Genomic DNA, 15,647 nt, shown 5'->3' on the forward strand with positions numbered 1-15,647 from the left:
CAATCTCAATAATTATTTTTCCATCTATAACTTTGTCCATATCGGTCTTTCATAGATGCAAGAGTTGTTGGTTTTCTACGTATGGATGACTTGCATTCATGATTGACCTATAACCGTCATACGGAGAAATGCTTGCCTTGGCGATCAACCCGGTTGTGTCATCCGATCACTAGCATTCGATTTCGATCACATGTGTGGATCTGCATCTATAAAGTACTAGCACAGAGTAAACAAGATAGTCAGTTAGTTTCTATATCAACCATAGCAAGTCTTCATAATCGATCTACGTATGACAGTCGAATCAAGAGAAGTTCTAATCATCTTGACCAGACTATTGAATCGTTGATGAGTGCTGAAATATATCCGCATACCTCACTGAATAGAATATATACTTGTTTTGCACTGAATGCGTGTAAACATGTATAAGTCTTGCAACCTCAATAATCATTTCTCCATCTATAACTAAGTCTATGTCAATCTTTCGGAGACGCAAGAGTTGTTAGTTTCTATGTATGGATGACTTGCATACATGATTGACCCCTAACCTTCACAGACAAATACTACCACTAGTCATCAAACATATCGTCTCATCCCATCATCATGACTTTTGGAATTGATTAAGGTTTGAGCTAAATTAAGAACATCACATCACTGAAGCTTTAATCCACACACCTCATGTGTATAAATCTAAATCTATATCTACATCTATCTATATCTATAACTACATCTATTCCGGCAAAAAAAATCTATATCTATATCTATACCAATATAAAAAAACCAAAGAGGCAGATCCAACTAATCTCGACCGTCAAATGAGGTCAATCTAATGACCTAGACTGCTCTAATGGTGAGCGCTAAACATGTAATTGATATTTTGCCAAATATAAACGTCAGAATTAATGACATAATTAACAAGCAGATGATACCCTACCTAATATCCACGTGCAATTAATATACTGCATACTAATATCAATGTGCATTCCACTCGTACACATTTACTAGTATCTATAAATCACACAGTCCCATTAATTAACACGCCTAGCAATATTCCTAGTGCCAAATTTAACATTTCATTACCAGTAAAAAAATCAACGATGGGAACGATTTTGGAACATATGGCACCCAACCACCAACGAACACAAATCCTATTTTCAACAAAAGATCCCTCCAGCATATCATCCAAGTGGTGATAAAGCACACTCTTTGATCCACAAAGCAAAAGACACAGACAACGAGGCAAAAATGAAATGTTGCAAAAGGTGATTACATGCATGATAACCCTAGCACTAATGCAACTATCATTGACAAAAGTTGAACTAGTAGTAGGAGTACATAATAAAAGCAGTAAATAATAAATCCATAAAAAATGGCACCATGCATGGCTTGGCTTTCACACATTCTTTTCCAAAAGAAAGATGATATAAAGACTGATCCCAAAACCATATCCGGCTTGCCTCTGGCCCCACCGCAATGTGTCAGTGACCTCACTGCCCCTGGGTCCACTGTCATCCGGGCCCACGTGTCATGGAACGATGGCAACGGGCTGACAAGTAACGGCAGAACCCTGCGTCTCTACAAAATGCTAACCCCACACGGCAAAGCGTACCCACGCCGGACGCTCCCCTGCCTCCGAACCAATCTCCCGTCGAGTCAGACGCGCATGTAAGCGGCCGGAGAAGAATCCCAACCTCCCAAGCGACTCTGTCCCATCATCACCGTCGCCGCCGTCAGCAGCTAGAGCCGTGGCGATGGCGGCGGCAGCGTGGAGGAGGCTGCTGCTGCAGTCGGAGACGCCGCGGCGCCAGCAGCAGCAGGCGGCGGCGGCGTCGCCGTCGCCGTGGAGCGCGGGCTACCTCAACACGTGGCTGTCGCAGCGCACGCCCGTCTTCGGCCTCCGCCTCTGGGTGCTCATGGGCATCGCCGTCGGCGCCGCCATCGTGCTCGTGCTGCTGCTGCTCTTCCTCTGCCTCTCGCGCCGCCGCCGCGGCCGCCGCGCGGCCAATCTCTACCACCCCGCCGACGCCAAGCCCCTCAAGCAGCAGCAGCACTTGCAGCACCACCACGCGCCCACGCCGGCCAAGGACATCCAGGAGATCGTGCGCCGGCAGCAGCAGCAGCCGGCGCCGACCCCGCTGCCGCAGCCCGCCGCGGTGCAGATGGCCAAGGCGGAGCCGCCGCCGCCGCAGACGCAGGCGCAGACGCTGCAGCAGCAGAGGGCGCAGCTGCCGGCGATGCCCTCGGGGTCCAAGCGCTCGACGGCGGCCAGCGGCCTGTCGGCCACCACGAGCGGCGGGAGCGAGCGGGACCTGGCCACGCCGAGGAGCGCCGGCAGCGGCGCGGCCGGGCCGGAGGTGTCGCACCTCGGCTGGGGCCACTGGTTCACCCTCCGGGAGCTGGAGAAGGCCACCGACGGGCTCGCCGAGGAGAATGTGATCGGCGAGGGAGGCTACGGGATTGTTTACAGAGGCACGCTGCAAGATTCCACCATCATTGCCGTCAAGAATCTGCTCAATAATAGGTAACCTCGTGACCTCACATCTCGAAAGCTTCCGCCTCTTCTTTCTCCTTTCAGCTGTTCGATTTGAATCGAACAGAAATCTCCTACGTTTCGATGCTCCGGTGAGCGCTCGAGGGTCAAATTTCTGTGTTTTGGTCCGTTCATCAAAGCAAATCCATCGGCCAGAGTTATTTGATTTGGGGGAAAAAATCTTGCAAGCAAATCCATCCTTTGCTGATGAACTTGTTCCAGTTTTTTCATGAAATTGTTGTGCTTTGCTGATGAACTGTTGGATTGTGGGGCTCAATAAAATTTTCAAATTACTTTCTTCATTCACCCTCTTTCTGTGTGCCCATCTGCATTCGATTCTTCTCGTTTCCCGTGGCTCATTTTAAACACTGCACACATTTCGATGGCTCGATTCGCCGTTCCATTTCTCAACCCATACTACTCTGATATCCATGTCTCTGATAAAAATATCCATTTCTCTCTCCCTGCTTTTGCATCAGGGGCCAGGCCGAGAAGGAGTTCAAGGTGGAGGTCGAAACCATCGGCCGTGTCCGGCACAAGAACCTCGTCAGGCTGCTCGGCTACTGCGTAGAGGGTGCCTACAGGTAGAATGCATTGCAATCTCTTCCTCAATTTCTGAATCAGTTTCCGAATTTCTCTTCTAATGTGGTTGAACTTAACAGGATGCTTGTCTACGAGTATGTCGACAACGGCAACCTTGATCAGTGGCTTCATGGAGAGATTGGGGAGGAGAGCCCATTGACCTGGGATATGAGGATGAACATAATTATCGGAACTGCTAAAGGGTAATGCTTCTTCACTCAGAGTGCTGTTTCTTGGACTATAATCTTCCTCATTTTACAGTTTAGCACCAATCTGTATATACAGTGGTTACTGTGTGTGGCTAGGCTGTGACTGAAGAAACAAACCAAATATAGCTCATTAGCATTTTAGTTTCTTGGAAGACATAGGTGCTAGCTGGCATGTTTAGGCCTGTTCTGTTACGAGACATGCGTCTCGGTTAGGATGATGGAGCCGAGTTCTGGTGAGATTCGCTGTCCCAAGGAATTCAGATGCTTCACTCAGAAGTTGTTAGGACCTATTTCTTGACATGCACATATTCCTTTGTAAGAGGTTAGAGAAAGAGACAACTGATTGCAACCTATGTTTCGCAGATATGTAAATATTATGGTACTGGCGTTTCATTCTGCTTCTGAAAACAATTTGAATTTCATACCCATATTTAAATAGGAGAAAAAGGTCTTTAGTTTCTGAGACATGGCATGTGCTTATCTTGCATGCCTCCTTCCCTTTGCTTTCCTGCTGCCAGCTTTATTTCAAACAGAGCACCCGGTTTGAGATAGTTTGACGTTCTCCCTCTAGCACTCTAATGTAGTACTAGTATTTGTTAATATTTTGTTTAGCTTGCGTGTGTTTTTAGAATAGAACATTGTGATTCTGTTTAGCGGTCAAAGCCTGAACTGAAGCATCATGTGCACTGGCAAGCACTCTAGCTGTTATATTCTTTGCCTGGAAGTAATATTATTGCCAGTGGTTTGCTTAAACAACCTCAACAGCTCTCTTCAATGCTGGATGTGATAGTAAAAATTCGTCACCTCTGACACCCGATTTTTCTTGCACAGGCTGGCCTATCTTCACGAAGGGCTGGAGCCGAAGGTTGTTCACCGCGACGTCAAATCTAGCAATATTCTCATCGACAAGCAGTGGAATGCTAAAGTATCGGATTTTGGGCTTGCGAAACTGCTGTGCTCGGAGGAAAGCTATGTTACTACCCGTGTTATGGGAACTTTCGGGTTAGTGTTGATAGTCTTTTAGTGCTCAGTGATGCAGCAAAGGTTGTTTGTATCTTGTCATGACTGAGCCTTTTTTCTTAATGTTGCAGCTATGTGGCGCCTGAGTACGCCAGCACCGGAATGTTAACTGAGAGGAGCGATGTGTATAGCTTTGGCGTTCTTTTGATGGAGATTATAACTGGTAGATCTCCTGTAGATTATACCAGGTCAGCTGGAGAGGTAAGCTTTTTTTGTGTGCCCATTTTTAGTAGTTTCTTTTCAGAAATGTGGAGGCGGCCCCGATGAAGCTAAATTCTTGTATTTTTCAGGTGAACTTGATTGAGTGGCTGAAGAACATGGTGGCTGAGAGGAAAGCAGAGGACGTAGTCGACCCCAAGCTTCCCGAGAGGCCTTCCCCGAAAGCACTGAAGCGGGCACTTCTAGTCGCCCTCCGCTGTGTCGACCCCGATGGCCATAAGCGGCCTAAAATGGGGCATGTGATCCACATGCTGGAGATGGAGGACCTAAACCCCCGCGGCGACGTATGTTCCTTCCTACTATCTCAGCAACCTTGCTATAATCTCTCATTCGCTCAGCATCAGTGCTCAGTTACTCACATTGTCAACTGCAACGAATGAAATGTGCAGGACAGGAAGCCCCGAAGGGATGCGGCAACGGACAGATCCAGCTCGATGGAGGACGGGAGCGTGAGCAAGCGCGAGAACCAACGGTACAGATGATGATGGGAACGGCACAAGAACGACGACGCCGAACCGGGACATGATCTGGGTGTGCGGATCGGATTGCCGCTTGCTAGATATGTACGTACTTACGGTACCATTAACCAAGCATGTCATGATTGCATTATTTTTTGGCCCCTGATTGGATCTCATAGTACTTATGATACATAACCAACTCAACCCCCCCCCCCCCCCCCCCCCCCCCCCCCCCCCCTCCTTGCTCTTGATTGTATTATATGTGAGAGCATCGTTCTATGACAGTTCTTGATATACTCACTTGTTGAGCCGCGCAAGTGTGGGGGCCTGCTGGTGTGGTGTTCTTCTGACTTGTGACTAACATGCCTTTCCTTGGCCATAGCTGACACTCATCAGAGTCTTAATGATAACCCACTGGCTAAATGCAAGTGCTGGAGTAGTTAATCCTCATGATTCCTGGCACTGGAAGATGAGGCACTGATCATGCATATGCATATGCATGCCTTGTTGCTGGCTGCACTGCACGCACGTGAGGTCACATGCCATTTGCGTTCTTTTTTCTCTGATGAAGATGCTGGCAAAGCCATTGCTGTTTATCATCGTCGCCATTGGTTTGGTTTGGCCGAATGCTCTTTTTGGCCGTCCACTATACCGCATCTGGCTGCTCGGTGAAACAGCATTTGGGCCGGCCCTTGTCGGCTTCGCCTTGTCCTGTCCTGGTCTTAACCATGCCCGTCGTCTTTACCTTTGCTTTTTCGTCCAGTTGCATATGGTGGGACTTCCCGGTCAATCATATCGCCAGTTCTTTCTTCTTCTCTTTTTTACTTACGGCTCACTAGCTGTGGATCATGCTGCTGTTTTGTACTCGTAGATCGTGGAAGAATGATCGCTGGATCTTGCGTCTGTGTAATTAGGGTTGATCGCTGGCTGACAGAGATGGTGAGCTCGCAGTAGCTTGGTGATGATCGGTACGGCCGGCCACGTGAGTGACTGAGCCAGCCACTGCTGCGCAGTTGCCCCGTGTTGCGTCCTCGTGCAGTGGCAGCTTGTTAGGCCAACTCCACCGCGCGACCCCATCCTGCCCGCGTACGTCCGTTTGAGGTAGAACGGACGAACCAGACGGCCCAGCGCGCGGGCGCAAACTGACTTTTGTCCGTTTTTTGTCCGCTTTCGACCCATCCCCGGCCCAAGTTTGCGCAGGGTGAAACGGACAGCACACGGACGCGCAGGCCGTCTGCGCGTGTCCTCCCTTGGCCCGCCCGTCGGTGGCACATGGGCGCCTTTTTCTATCCGCCCCCTCCCTTCCTCCGGCCGCACGCCCTCCATTCTTCTCCACCCTTCCCCACTCTTCCCTCGCCGCCGCCGCCGCCGCCATTGTAGCTGTGCAGCTCGGACGCGCGCTCGCCCAGCCCCTTCCCCTCGGCACCCAACCACGGCCACCTGATTTGCGCACCCGCCGGCCGGATTTGGGGTGGATCCGGTCGGTCTTGAGCTCGCCCGGCTGTGGGAGGCCGCGCCGCGCCATGAACTGGCCGGGCACCGGGCCGGAAGGCCCTGGCAGGGCCGCAAGGCCACATGCAGGCAGTGGCTCCTCCTCTAGCTGCTCGGATCTACACCGTCGGTGGTCCGCCGACAGATACACGAATGGCGGGCGGTCGGGCTCGGTGCTAGCCCAAAAGCTCGTCGGCGCACCGTTGCCGCTCATTAAGTGCGACCACTGCCCAAAGAAGGTTGTGCGCCGCGTGTCTACAACGCCGGAACATCCCGGATGGGTGTTCATCAAGTGCTTAAACGATGGGGTATGTGCTTTTTTTAAGCTTCGGTTTGTGCTCTAGATTTGACTAGTTGTGCTAACTTCAAATTTTGTTATGTAGAATGGATGCAAGTTTTGATATTGGGAAGAAGAGTACATCGATATATTGATAGAGCGCAGTTTAGTAGATGTTCGTGCACTTTTAGCTAGTATAGAGGCTGTAGATGAGACAAGTGCACTTGTTGATAGATTAGAGGCTAGACACGAGTCTAGGTGCGAGGAAGCAACCTCTACTTCTTTAGGCTCGAAGAAGAAGAAAGAAACACGCAAGATGGAGGCGGCTCCTTCACAGATCAACAATGAATGCATTGAGAAGGCACTAATCCAACTTACAGGAGCAGTCATGAAAGTTGGATATCTTCTAAAATGTATTCTTGTGGTTCTTGTTTCTTTGGTCTTGCTTTTCTAGTTAAAATTTGGTGATGTATTCCCATGTACCAAAAAATGAATGAAGAAAAAAGTTGGGCTTGCAAAGAAAATGGTATGCGGATAGGATGCGGCCGGGATGCGGCCGTGTGTTGGGCGCACGGCCACCGCATCCCAGAAACTGCCCGGACACGACCCCATTGCCCTACCCAAACGGACAAAATCCGGACAAACCGGACGTCCGTTTGGGGTCGCGCGGTGGAGTTGGCCTTAGGAGTGTTGGTTTTGACCATGTACACGTACAGTGCTTGTGTATCTAAGTAGTAGTAGTACGTATTTCAAAACAGTGTGTATCTAAGGAGTAGGAGAGAAGTCCCTTTGGTTTTACAACGGCTACCTAGCCGTGTGTCTGACTGAGCTGGCGAGCACCGCAAATGTCCGTTCACTCGGAGGAAGTAGTAGAAGCAGTGGTGGTGGTAGACTGGTACTGTAGTATACAATTATTGTGTGGGGCGGAAGCGTCCAAGAAAACGGCTTGGAGGGATGTGACTGACCTGGCCGGGTCGAGAAGAGAAGAAACAAAAGAGATGGCAGAAACAAAACATGGAAGGGCAACACTGGCTGGACTGTCAGTCAGACTGGCCCAGCGATTTGGCACGGGTCGAGTAATTTCTTTCTGCCGTTGGAGCTGCCTGGACACCACCCCGTCCCCATGGCCGTGGGTGGGGACTCCGCTCCGGCGTGTTGGCGCCGCCAGATGGAAGAATTTCACCCGTCTCCCTCCGTCTTGGCACCTGCCGACGCGACCACGCGTACAGTACAGTACGTCTGGATCCCTGCAGCTGGCCGAGAGAGACCCCCCGGATCAATCAATCAGTACCAGTCTGACACTCTGACTGACCAGGGTGTCCGTCGGACTGGACTGGCACGGGCTGGATCCTCCGCCGGCGACGGCGGCGGCGGCAGCGCCACATGGAGCCTGGCTGGACGATGTGGAGCCTGGCAGCTAAGCTACGCGGCCCGGTCCTGGTTTAACTCGCGTTGACGTTGGCTCCTTGGCTGGATTCCCGGGCGGTTTGACGGCGACGGAGCGAGCGTCGGTAGACACACACGGAAAGGCCAGGAAGCGCGACCACGGATGATTGAGGATGCTGCTAATTAATGCAATCCGACACACGAGATACTAGATGCATGGGATAATTACGGTAGAGGGGCTAATGATGGCGGCGACCACCGGAAAGGCTGGTTCAGCGACCGTTAATCACATCACATCAATTATTCATTCGCCAAAAGAGGGAAACCATCCATCCAAATATACAAAAGCGCTACTACAGTAGTAGCAGTACAAGTTGGTGTGCTGGTGCGGCCAGGCCACATTATTATCTACACAAAGGAGAAAGAGACTGCAGTGGTGCCATGCCGGTGTCACCCGCACTAGGCCTGGCCAACATGTACGTGCAGTGCATGCGTACACGCGTGCAAACACCTTTCTCAAAATCAAACAAATGAGGAGTTGTATAACCGACCGACCGACCGACCATCACCAGCAAAGATTCAGAGATGCCGCGGTGGCGGCGCAAGACAAGAACACCAGCCCTGGTTTAGCTTCTCGTGCTCGACTGGCTTCCGCCATCCGCGGGGCTCCTCGCCTGCTTGCCGTTGCGCAGGGCGGCACTCTCCGGTGCGGCCCTCTTCGGCCTCGGCTGCACACATATATAAATACGTAAACACACGGTGTTGACAACACTGGCTTCCTTGCTGGCCTATCTGCTCTTCCTTAAGGTCTTTTGGTCAGCTCACCTTGTTCTCCGAGTTCTGGTAGAAATGCCTCAACAGGATGTTCCTGGGCTCTGTCGTGATCACTGCAGTTCCAGGGGTCACCGGTCAGTACAAAAATTACCACAAAAAAGGTGATAGAAAAGCGGTTCCGGTGCGAACGGATGCGCCTCAATGGGAAATTAATATACTTTTTAACATGTGTATCTATAAACTAATGTACTCAACTAGATATGCACAACGCACGACTAGCAGTTAGTTTCATTAGCGATCCCTAACAAATCTATGTGCCGGAAGAATAATTTGCCACACAACAAGTTCATAAGAAATATATATCGCAGAAGCTGGCAAAAAAGGAAGCAGCTCCATCCCTGTAATGAGCCAAATGAAGCAAGTGTTCAGTGCATTTCAGTCAACCAAAAGTTGTGGCACAACTCTGAAACTACTAAGTTCAGTGTTAAGGGTCTATCCAGATGATTTTTGTTCTTGTGTACTTCTCAATGTTAGCAGCTAATAACTTCTTCACATATATGCTCGCAGCGCCTAAAAAAGGCACGTAATATAGCAGGTGCTTGGTCGGTCATTGCATTCTGCGCTTAAAAATATCCTATTTTTGACTGGAAAACAATCCTATAGGTTTTTTTAATTTAAAATAACCTTTCTTTGTAGAGTTCATTAGGAGTATGCAATAAAGTTTTCACTGACATGAGCCTCCATCACCATCCAAGGACAAGCTGGGGACAAAACAAAGCATGCTTACCCCTGTCTCACACACTAGAGGTGAAGTGCTGGTCGCCGCTACCGGAGGCGACGCCAGCGAAGAAGGCCAGAACAGCTCCTGTTGCTGCGCCTCTGGTGGCACTCTGATCTTTGCATAGACCAAGACCACCTCTCTCAGTTGCAGTGTTTATCTTTCAGTGTGTCCTTCATGCTAGAGTTTTCCAACTTTTACTTTCTTCTTGTCTTTAGATTTTGGTAAAACCTTTCTTTGAGGGTTTACACCTGGATGTCTGTTTTGTACAAGACTCTGTTTTACTCTGGTTTCAATCAATGAAATCATCTAAAAAAAAGTTTTCACTGACCAGCTGGGCCGACATGTCAGGATTTTTGATAATTCAACCTCGCCTGGTAAATTTATTAGGCACCAGACAAATGGCTCATAAGCCTATGAACTGAAAACCCACCTATTTTCTTGATTCATCATTAGGCAACTGCTTGCCCCTTTCACTCAACTCAAACAATTCCTCTTAAGGACCGAGCGCTACAATATCTCCTTGTCGAAGGCACTCTTAATAGGAGTTATCTAAGAATTCAACTTGAAGGGAACCTTAAAGAATCTACCTTGAAGGTGTAAAGAATGTAAGTCTGACATCACTGTTATGTCCTGGCCCTTTAAGAATTTCTTAACTAAATCTCATCTTCCTGTTCCTCATGCTCCCAACTCCCAAGAGAAAACTAACTTGTAGACTAAGAATTCATATCAGTGCAACCTGCGGCTGCAGACCTGTATGAAATGCACAACATCCCTGGGACTATTTGATTTAGGAAAAGGGAGTGCTCTGCAATTATGGATTGAAATTAAACCAAGTAATCCCTCTGTAACGAAATATAATAAATGGCAAAAGGTAAAACCCAAACACACTAGGGTGTCCCTGCGACTGTGCCTGGGATCATGGGAGAAGGCATATGCCCATGGCCACTGCACTATCTCCTCTTGAACCATTATGGCCACATCCAAAGGCTGCAGGCCATGTTACGAAAGACACGGCAGTACCGTTCCTTCCAAACCACCCACACCATGTAAATCAGTGACATTTAACTGTTGCAAGCACTTCAGAGTTTGCTCAAGAAGTTCATCAATTACCAACAATGATAGTCAACTATGACATGAATCTCAATCCCATTAAGATACAGTATTTTAGATGAAAATAAAGTATGTAGTGGTTTCAAGCTTACTAATATGTCTCGGTATAATTGGGAAGCCTGCTTTCATAATCTTGAAATGTTTCAATGGAACATATAATATTTTCAAAGCGTGACTTTAATATTTATGAAGACCTAATATTGGACAAGGTCACATTCGAATGAAAAACTGTAGTACTAGATGAAATAAATTGAGCTCCAGTTAGGTAATCAAGGTGAGTAGTTCAGTCTTATACAGTGCTAAAACAGGTCTAACTGAATTATCATCCATAGCTATTTACTGGTAATCACCACTTATCGGCACTAACCTTGATTCTTACAGACCAGGGGCTCAATTGATGACGGGCGGAGACCACTATAAGCATACTAGGTGTTCAATCACTATTGGGCAAATAAGATTGCCACCATTTGTGTAGGACATGCAGAACATAGTACCTTGGATACAACATATGGGAGTTAATGTGGCATGGCAATGGGGAATTAAAAGTGCCTGAGTACATATCACATCTGGACATGTAGCATCATAATTTCTTGAGCACAGACCCCATGACATCGCCAACACCATTGCCAAACTAACATCATAAAAAAGGAGAGCCAAAATTAGGAACATCCTGCGAAATGCTTGGCCTAGCAGAATCAATCCACGCCCTTTCGACATTACTGGGAACATAATATGGACTCTCATGGCTAAACATGATGCCCTCCTGAAAGAAAAGACATCCATCGGCCTACATAGCTTTTAGTTCAGATCAATAAGTTGCTGAAACCTATTTTGTCATGTGGAATACTATTGTAAAGAGAATTTGATGCAGTGCGAAGGAGCATACATTCAATCACCCGCAAAAAGTAATGGGGAAATCAGGCAGGGTAAATTTGCACAAGTGAGAAACAGCACAGAGACATTGGTTGAGTAAATATGAGGCAGGGATTACCTTGATTTGGAGGTGGATCTGTCCTATGTGCTGCAATGTAAGTTGTTGGTGTGACATTCTGGTGAGAAACAAACACAAACGATGAGGATCAGCATTAGCACCGTGTCAACCAAATACTAACACACTTGCAACATTATAAGTGTTAGTATAATTTTTCCCCCTTCCGGTCTGCCCTTTATATTTCTGATGAATTCTACGTCACTGTGAAGAGAACCACAGGGAAACTAGTATACCTAGCAAGCTAGCACCACAGCAACTGAACATATGACCTGCAGTGCAGTACACATGGCAACAACCACGAGAACCATGACCAAAAGGGACCTAAACCTAAATGCTTAATTCAGTCTGCAAAATCCCTCTGAATATGGTCCAATCGCTCGACAGTTGGGCTGGAATCAACAAACAGCTACAATCATTAGGCATGTAGTATACCACAATTCCAGTAGGGACGCACGCACAGGCACAATACGAGTAACTCCTAAATCCTGGCTCAGGTAGCAGACGCGAGCCCGCTCCCCTTTTGGGCACAGACAAACTCGTCACTCGTGCAAGCAGGAAGGAGGGGAGGGGAAGGGAAGGGAAGGGAGCTGACTGACCGTGGGCTGGGCGGAGGGGTCGGCCGGGACGAGCTGGCTGAAGTTCTGCGGGTTGTGGCTCGGCCAGCCGCCCAGCGGGCTTCCCATCGCCGCTGCCGCCGTCCGCGGCCGCGAGGTCTGTGCCGTCCCTGATGACTCCGGCCAGGCTCTCCCCTTTTTTGCCGACAGTTGGTAGCAGAGAGCATACATGTGTAAGCAGTGTATAATGGACCACGCCAAGAAACAAGTCGCCGAGAGACATGGAGATGCAGGCTTCTTCGGCCCACTCATCATCCAGGCTTCATTATGGCCCACTCATCCTAGGCTTCATTATGCGGCCCGCAGATGGGCCGGCCCAGTTCGCCGCAGCGTTCGCTGCTTCGTTTTGTTTTCTGTTGCTTTTTTCTTTTGTCCGTTCACTAAAAGTTGGTTTTTTCTGGTCTTCATTTTCTTGTTTGGTTTGTCTAACTTGACCGGGTAACACGAGATCTTCTTATATTGGAAAGCCCGTGGGTGTCAAACAGGCAGGCTCCGCATGAAGCGTATGGAATTTGAAAAAAAACATTCATGTTTTTTTTCAAAAAATTGAATATTAAAAAGTGTTTGTGAAATAAATGGTAGTCCACGAATTAAGAATACCAATTTATTAAAAGTTCACGAATTCAAAAAATGTTCATGAAAAATTGAAAATAGTTCATGAATTTATAAAATATTCAAAAATTCGAAGAAGTTCACAAACTTGTTAAATATTTGGAAATTTGGACAAAAAAATCTCGATTTTGAAAGAAAACTTGTGGATTAAAGAAAATAAAAGAAAAAAATTGAAAATGTAGTAAAAGAAAAGATTGAATAAAAGAAGAAGGTTTTGTAGACAAAAAAGGTAACAAATAAAAAATACAAACAAATGACATCCTGGAAAAAACCATACAAAATGTCGCTCCAGAGGTAACCTTTTAAAAGATCTCCAAAACCAATGCCAAAGGAAACACAATATATGGGCTGGCCCACTATGGCAAGATCTGGAGCGTGTAGGCTCTGCGTACCAAATAGGCGATATTTGGTGTTATAAGTGCCAAATAGGATGTTGCCTAATTGGGGGAACCATGCAAGGGGTCACTTTCTGCATGTGGAAACGATCCAGCCGCTCCACATGGTGCGCCCTAGCGCTGACACATGACGCTTACCCCATCAAAGCGGTCTTATTTTACTTTCTCAGATTTTTTCTTGATTTCCAAGTTTTTTCATGTTCTTTTATTATTATTATTATTATTATTATTATTATTATTATTATTATTATTAGTTTTCTCTGTTTATATTTTCCCTATTTCCTTGGGTTTATTCATTTTTTGTCTGCTAGGAACACAAGTGTGTTGTGTGCTCCAAGTGAGAGCACATGTGTGCTTCGTGCAGAAGCAAAATTGTGTTGTGCTTCCACATAGAGCACAAGTGTGCTTCATGCGTAAGTACACAAGTGTACTTCACCGTGGGAAGCACAATTTATTTTACATGGAAAGCAGAGTTGTGCTTTCACGGGGAGTAAATGTGTGCTTCTTCGCGGGAGCACAAATTAATTTCATTTCAGAGAACCGAGTTGATACGATTTGGGAGCACATGTTAGTTCACTTTGGGGGCATAATTTTTGCATGAAAAAGTTCAGCGACATCTGTTAACATGGGATCTAATTTCAAAGATCTCTATGTAAGAGTATCTCCAGCCGCGCCTTCAGAAAGGCCTCCTCAGGCGATTTTTTCGCGCCGGCGCCGAAAAAACAGCCCAGTCGCGCCCCAGGAGCCCGATTTTCGCCGGCCTGGGCCGAAATCAGCGCCGGGGGACCCAGCCCGAACCCGGCGCGCTGGGGTGCGCCGGGCGAATCGTTTTTGGCGCGAAAGAGCTGCGGGCCCGCCGAGTCAGCGAGACGGGCGCTTCGTCGCCCTCATCGCCTCGCCTTGCCATTGATTCGTCACGGGCGGCGCGCCAACGCCTCCCCTCCCGCGCACGCGTACACACGGGCGCGGCTATATAAGCCGGCGGCCTCCCTTGCCTCTGGCCACACCAGCCCTAGCCGCCGAGCTCTCCCTCTCCCTCTCCCGTGCACCGCCGCCGAGCCCTCCCTCTCCCTCTCCCGATGGCCGAACGTTTCCCCGGCGACGTGGCGGCGGCCAACGGCTTCGGCCGCCGCTCTCTCCGCGAACAGGAGTCGTGGCTCCTGTTCGAGGCCAACATCCCGGCGCCGCCGGACATGCGCGCCGGGCCGACGGGGTGGAGGCTCAGCAACGGGGGAGTGCCCATTCCCCCGTTGCCCGACACCGTGGCGCGCGCACCCTACTTCGCCGCCGAGGTGGAGATCGTGCGCTCCTCCCTCACCGACGAGCAGCTCGCCCTGCCCCAGTACGTCGCCGACAACCACGCGGCGTGGACGGCGTACTTCGAGCGCCGTCAGCAGCAGAGGCTGGCGTCCACCAACGGGGCGCCGGTGGTGGGCGGCACGAAGAACAGCGAGGGGCGCCACCTGTGGTGGGGCGTCCCCGACCGCACGCTCGAGGGCGTGCTGACGCACCTTGAGGGCGGCAACAACCCGCCGCTGGCGTACCCTCCCCTGGCGTGGGCGGCCGCCCCGGCCCACCGCCGACGCACCGGGCAATGGATGCCCAGGAGGTTCGGCTCCTCCTCGTCTTCCTCCTCGCACTCTTCTTCCCACTCATCCGGCTCTCCGGCGCTGCTCGATGTCAAGGCCGAGCCCGCGGCGGAGACGCCGCTCGGCCGGCGCACTCGCAGCGCCGGCATCGTCATCAACGAGGGCGGCCGGCGCGCCTCCTCGTCTGCTCCTCCGCGCTTCGTCAAGCCAAAGACGGAGCCGGGGCTCGCGCCGGTGAAAACGGAGCCGGGTCTCCCCGCCATGAAGACGGAGCACAACGACGCGGCCCCGGAATGGGCGCGCAAGGACTCCCTGAAGATGGCGAGGGAGCGCCAGTGCGCCGCCCTGCGGCGGTTCGACCAGCGCTGCCGGGGCCGCGACGAAGGAGTCGTCGTCGTCATCGAAGACAGCGACGACGACGACGCGCCGCCGCCACCAGTCTGCGTTGGCGACGCCAGTCAGGGGTCCACCAGGGACGGTCGCGTGAAGGAGGAGAAGGCCGACGACAACGACGGCGGCGACGACGGCGACTACTCGGCGTTCAGCGATTTCTTTTTTTAGTTATATTTGCTATGTATCGCGTCGCGAACATGTAATATATGCCAAAGTTTG

The 15,647-nt window shown here is 49.6% G+C and overlaps 2 protein-coding genes across 2 annotated transcripts; one reads left to right on the forward strand and one right to left on the reverse strand.

Annotated features, from left to right (window-relative positions):
- The first annotated feature begins 1,594 nt into the window (after window positions 1–1,594).
- LOC123098809 (probable serine/threonine-protein kinase At1g01540) lies at window positions 1,595–5,215 on the forward strand. Its single transcript, XM_044520885.1, has 7 exons — window positions 1,595–2,518; window positions 3,007–3,111; window positions 3,190–3,312; window positions 4,150–4,320; window positions 4,410–4,539; window positions 4,629–4,841; window positions 4,947–5,215. The coding sequence occupies exons 1-7, from the start codon at window positions 1,749–1,751 to the stop codon at window positions 5,037–5,039; spliced, it is 1,605 nt and encodes a 534-aa protein (XP_044376820.1). The 5' UTR covers window positions 1,595–1,748; the 3' UTR covers window positions 5,040–5,215.
- Window positions 5,216–8,440: 3,225 nt separating this feature from the next.
- On the reverse strand, window positions 8,441–12,622 carry LOC123098810 (DET1- and DDB1-associated protein 1). Its single transcript, XM_044520886.1, has 4 exons — window positions 12,422–12,622; window positions 11,826–11,883; window positions 8,995–9,056; window positions 8,441–8,897 (listed from the first exon to the last, which is right to left on the reverse strand). The coding sequence occupies exons 1-4, from the start codon at window positions 12,608–12,610 to the stop codon at window positions 8,796–8,798; spliced, it is 411 nt and encodes a 136-aa protein (XP_044376821.1). The 5' UTR covers window positions 12,611–12,622; the 3' UTR covers window positions 8,441–8,795.
- Between the last annotated feature and the right edge of the window lie 3,025 nt (window positions 12,623–15,647).

This window comes from Triticum aestivum, chromosome 4D, assembly GCF_018294505.1.
Source record: "Triticum aestivum cultivar Chinese Spring chromosome 4D, IWGSC CS RefSeq v2.1, whole genome shotgun sequence".
In the NCBI taxonomy this organism is placed as follows: Eukaryota; Viridiplantae; Streptophyta; class Magnoliopsida; order Poales; family Poaceae; genus Triticum; species Triticum aestivum.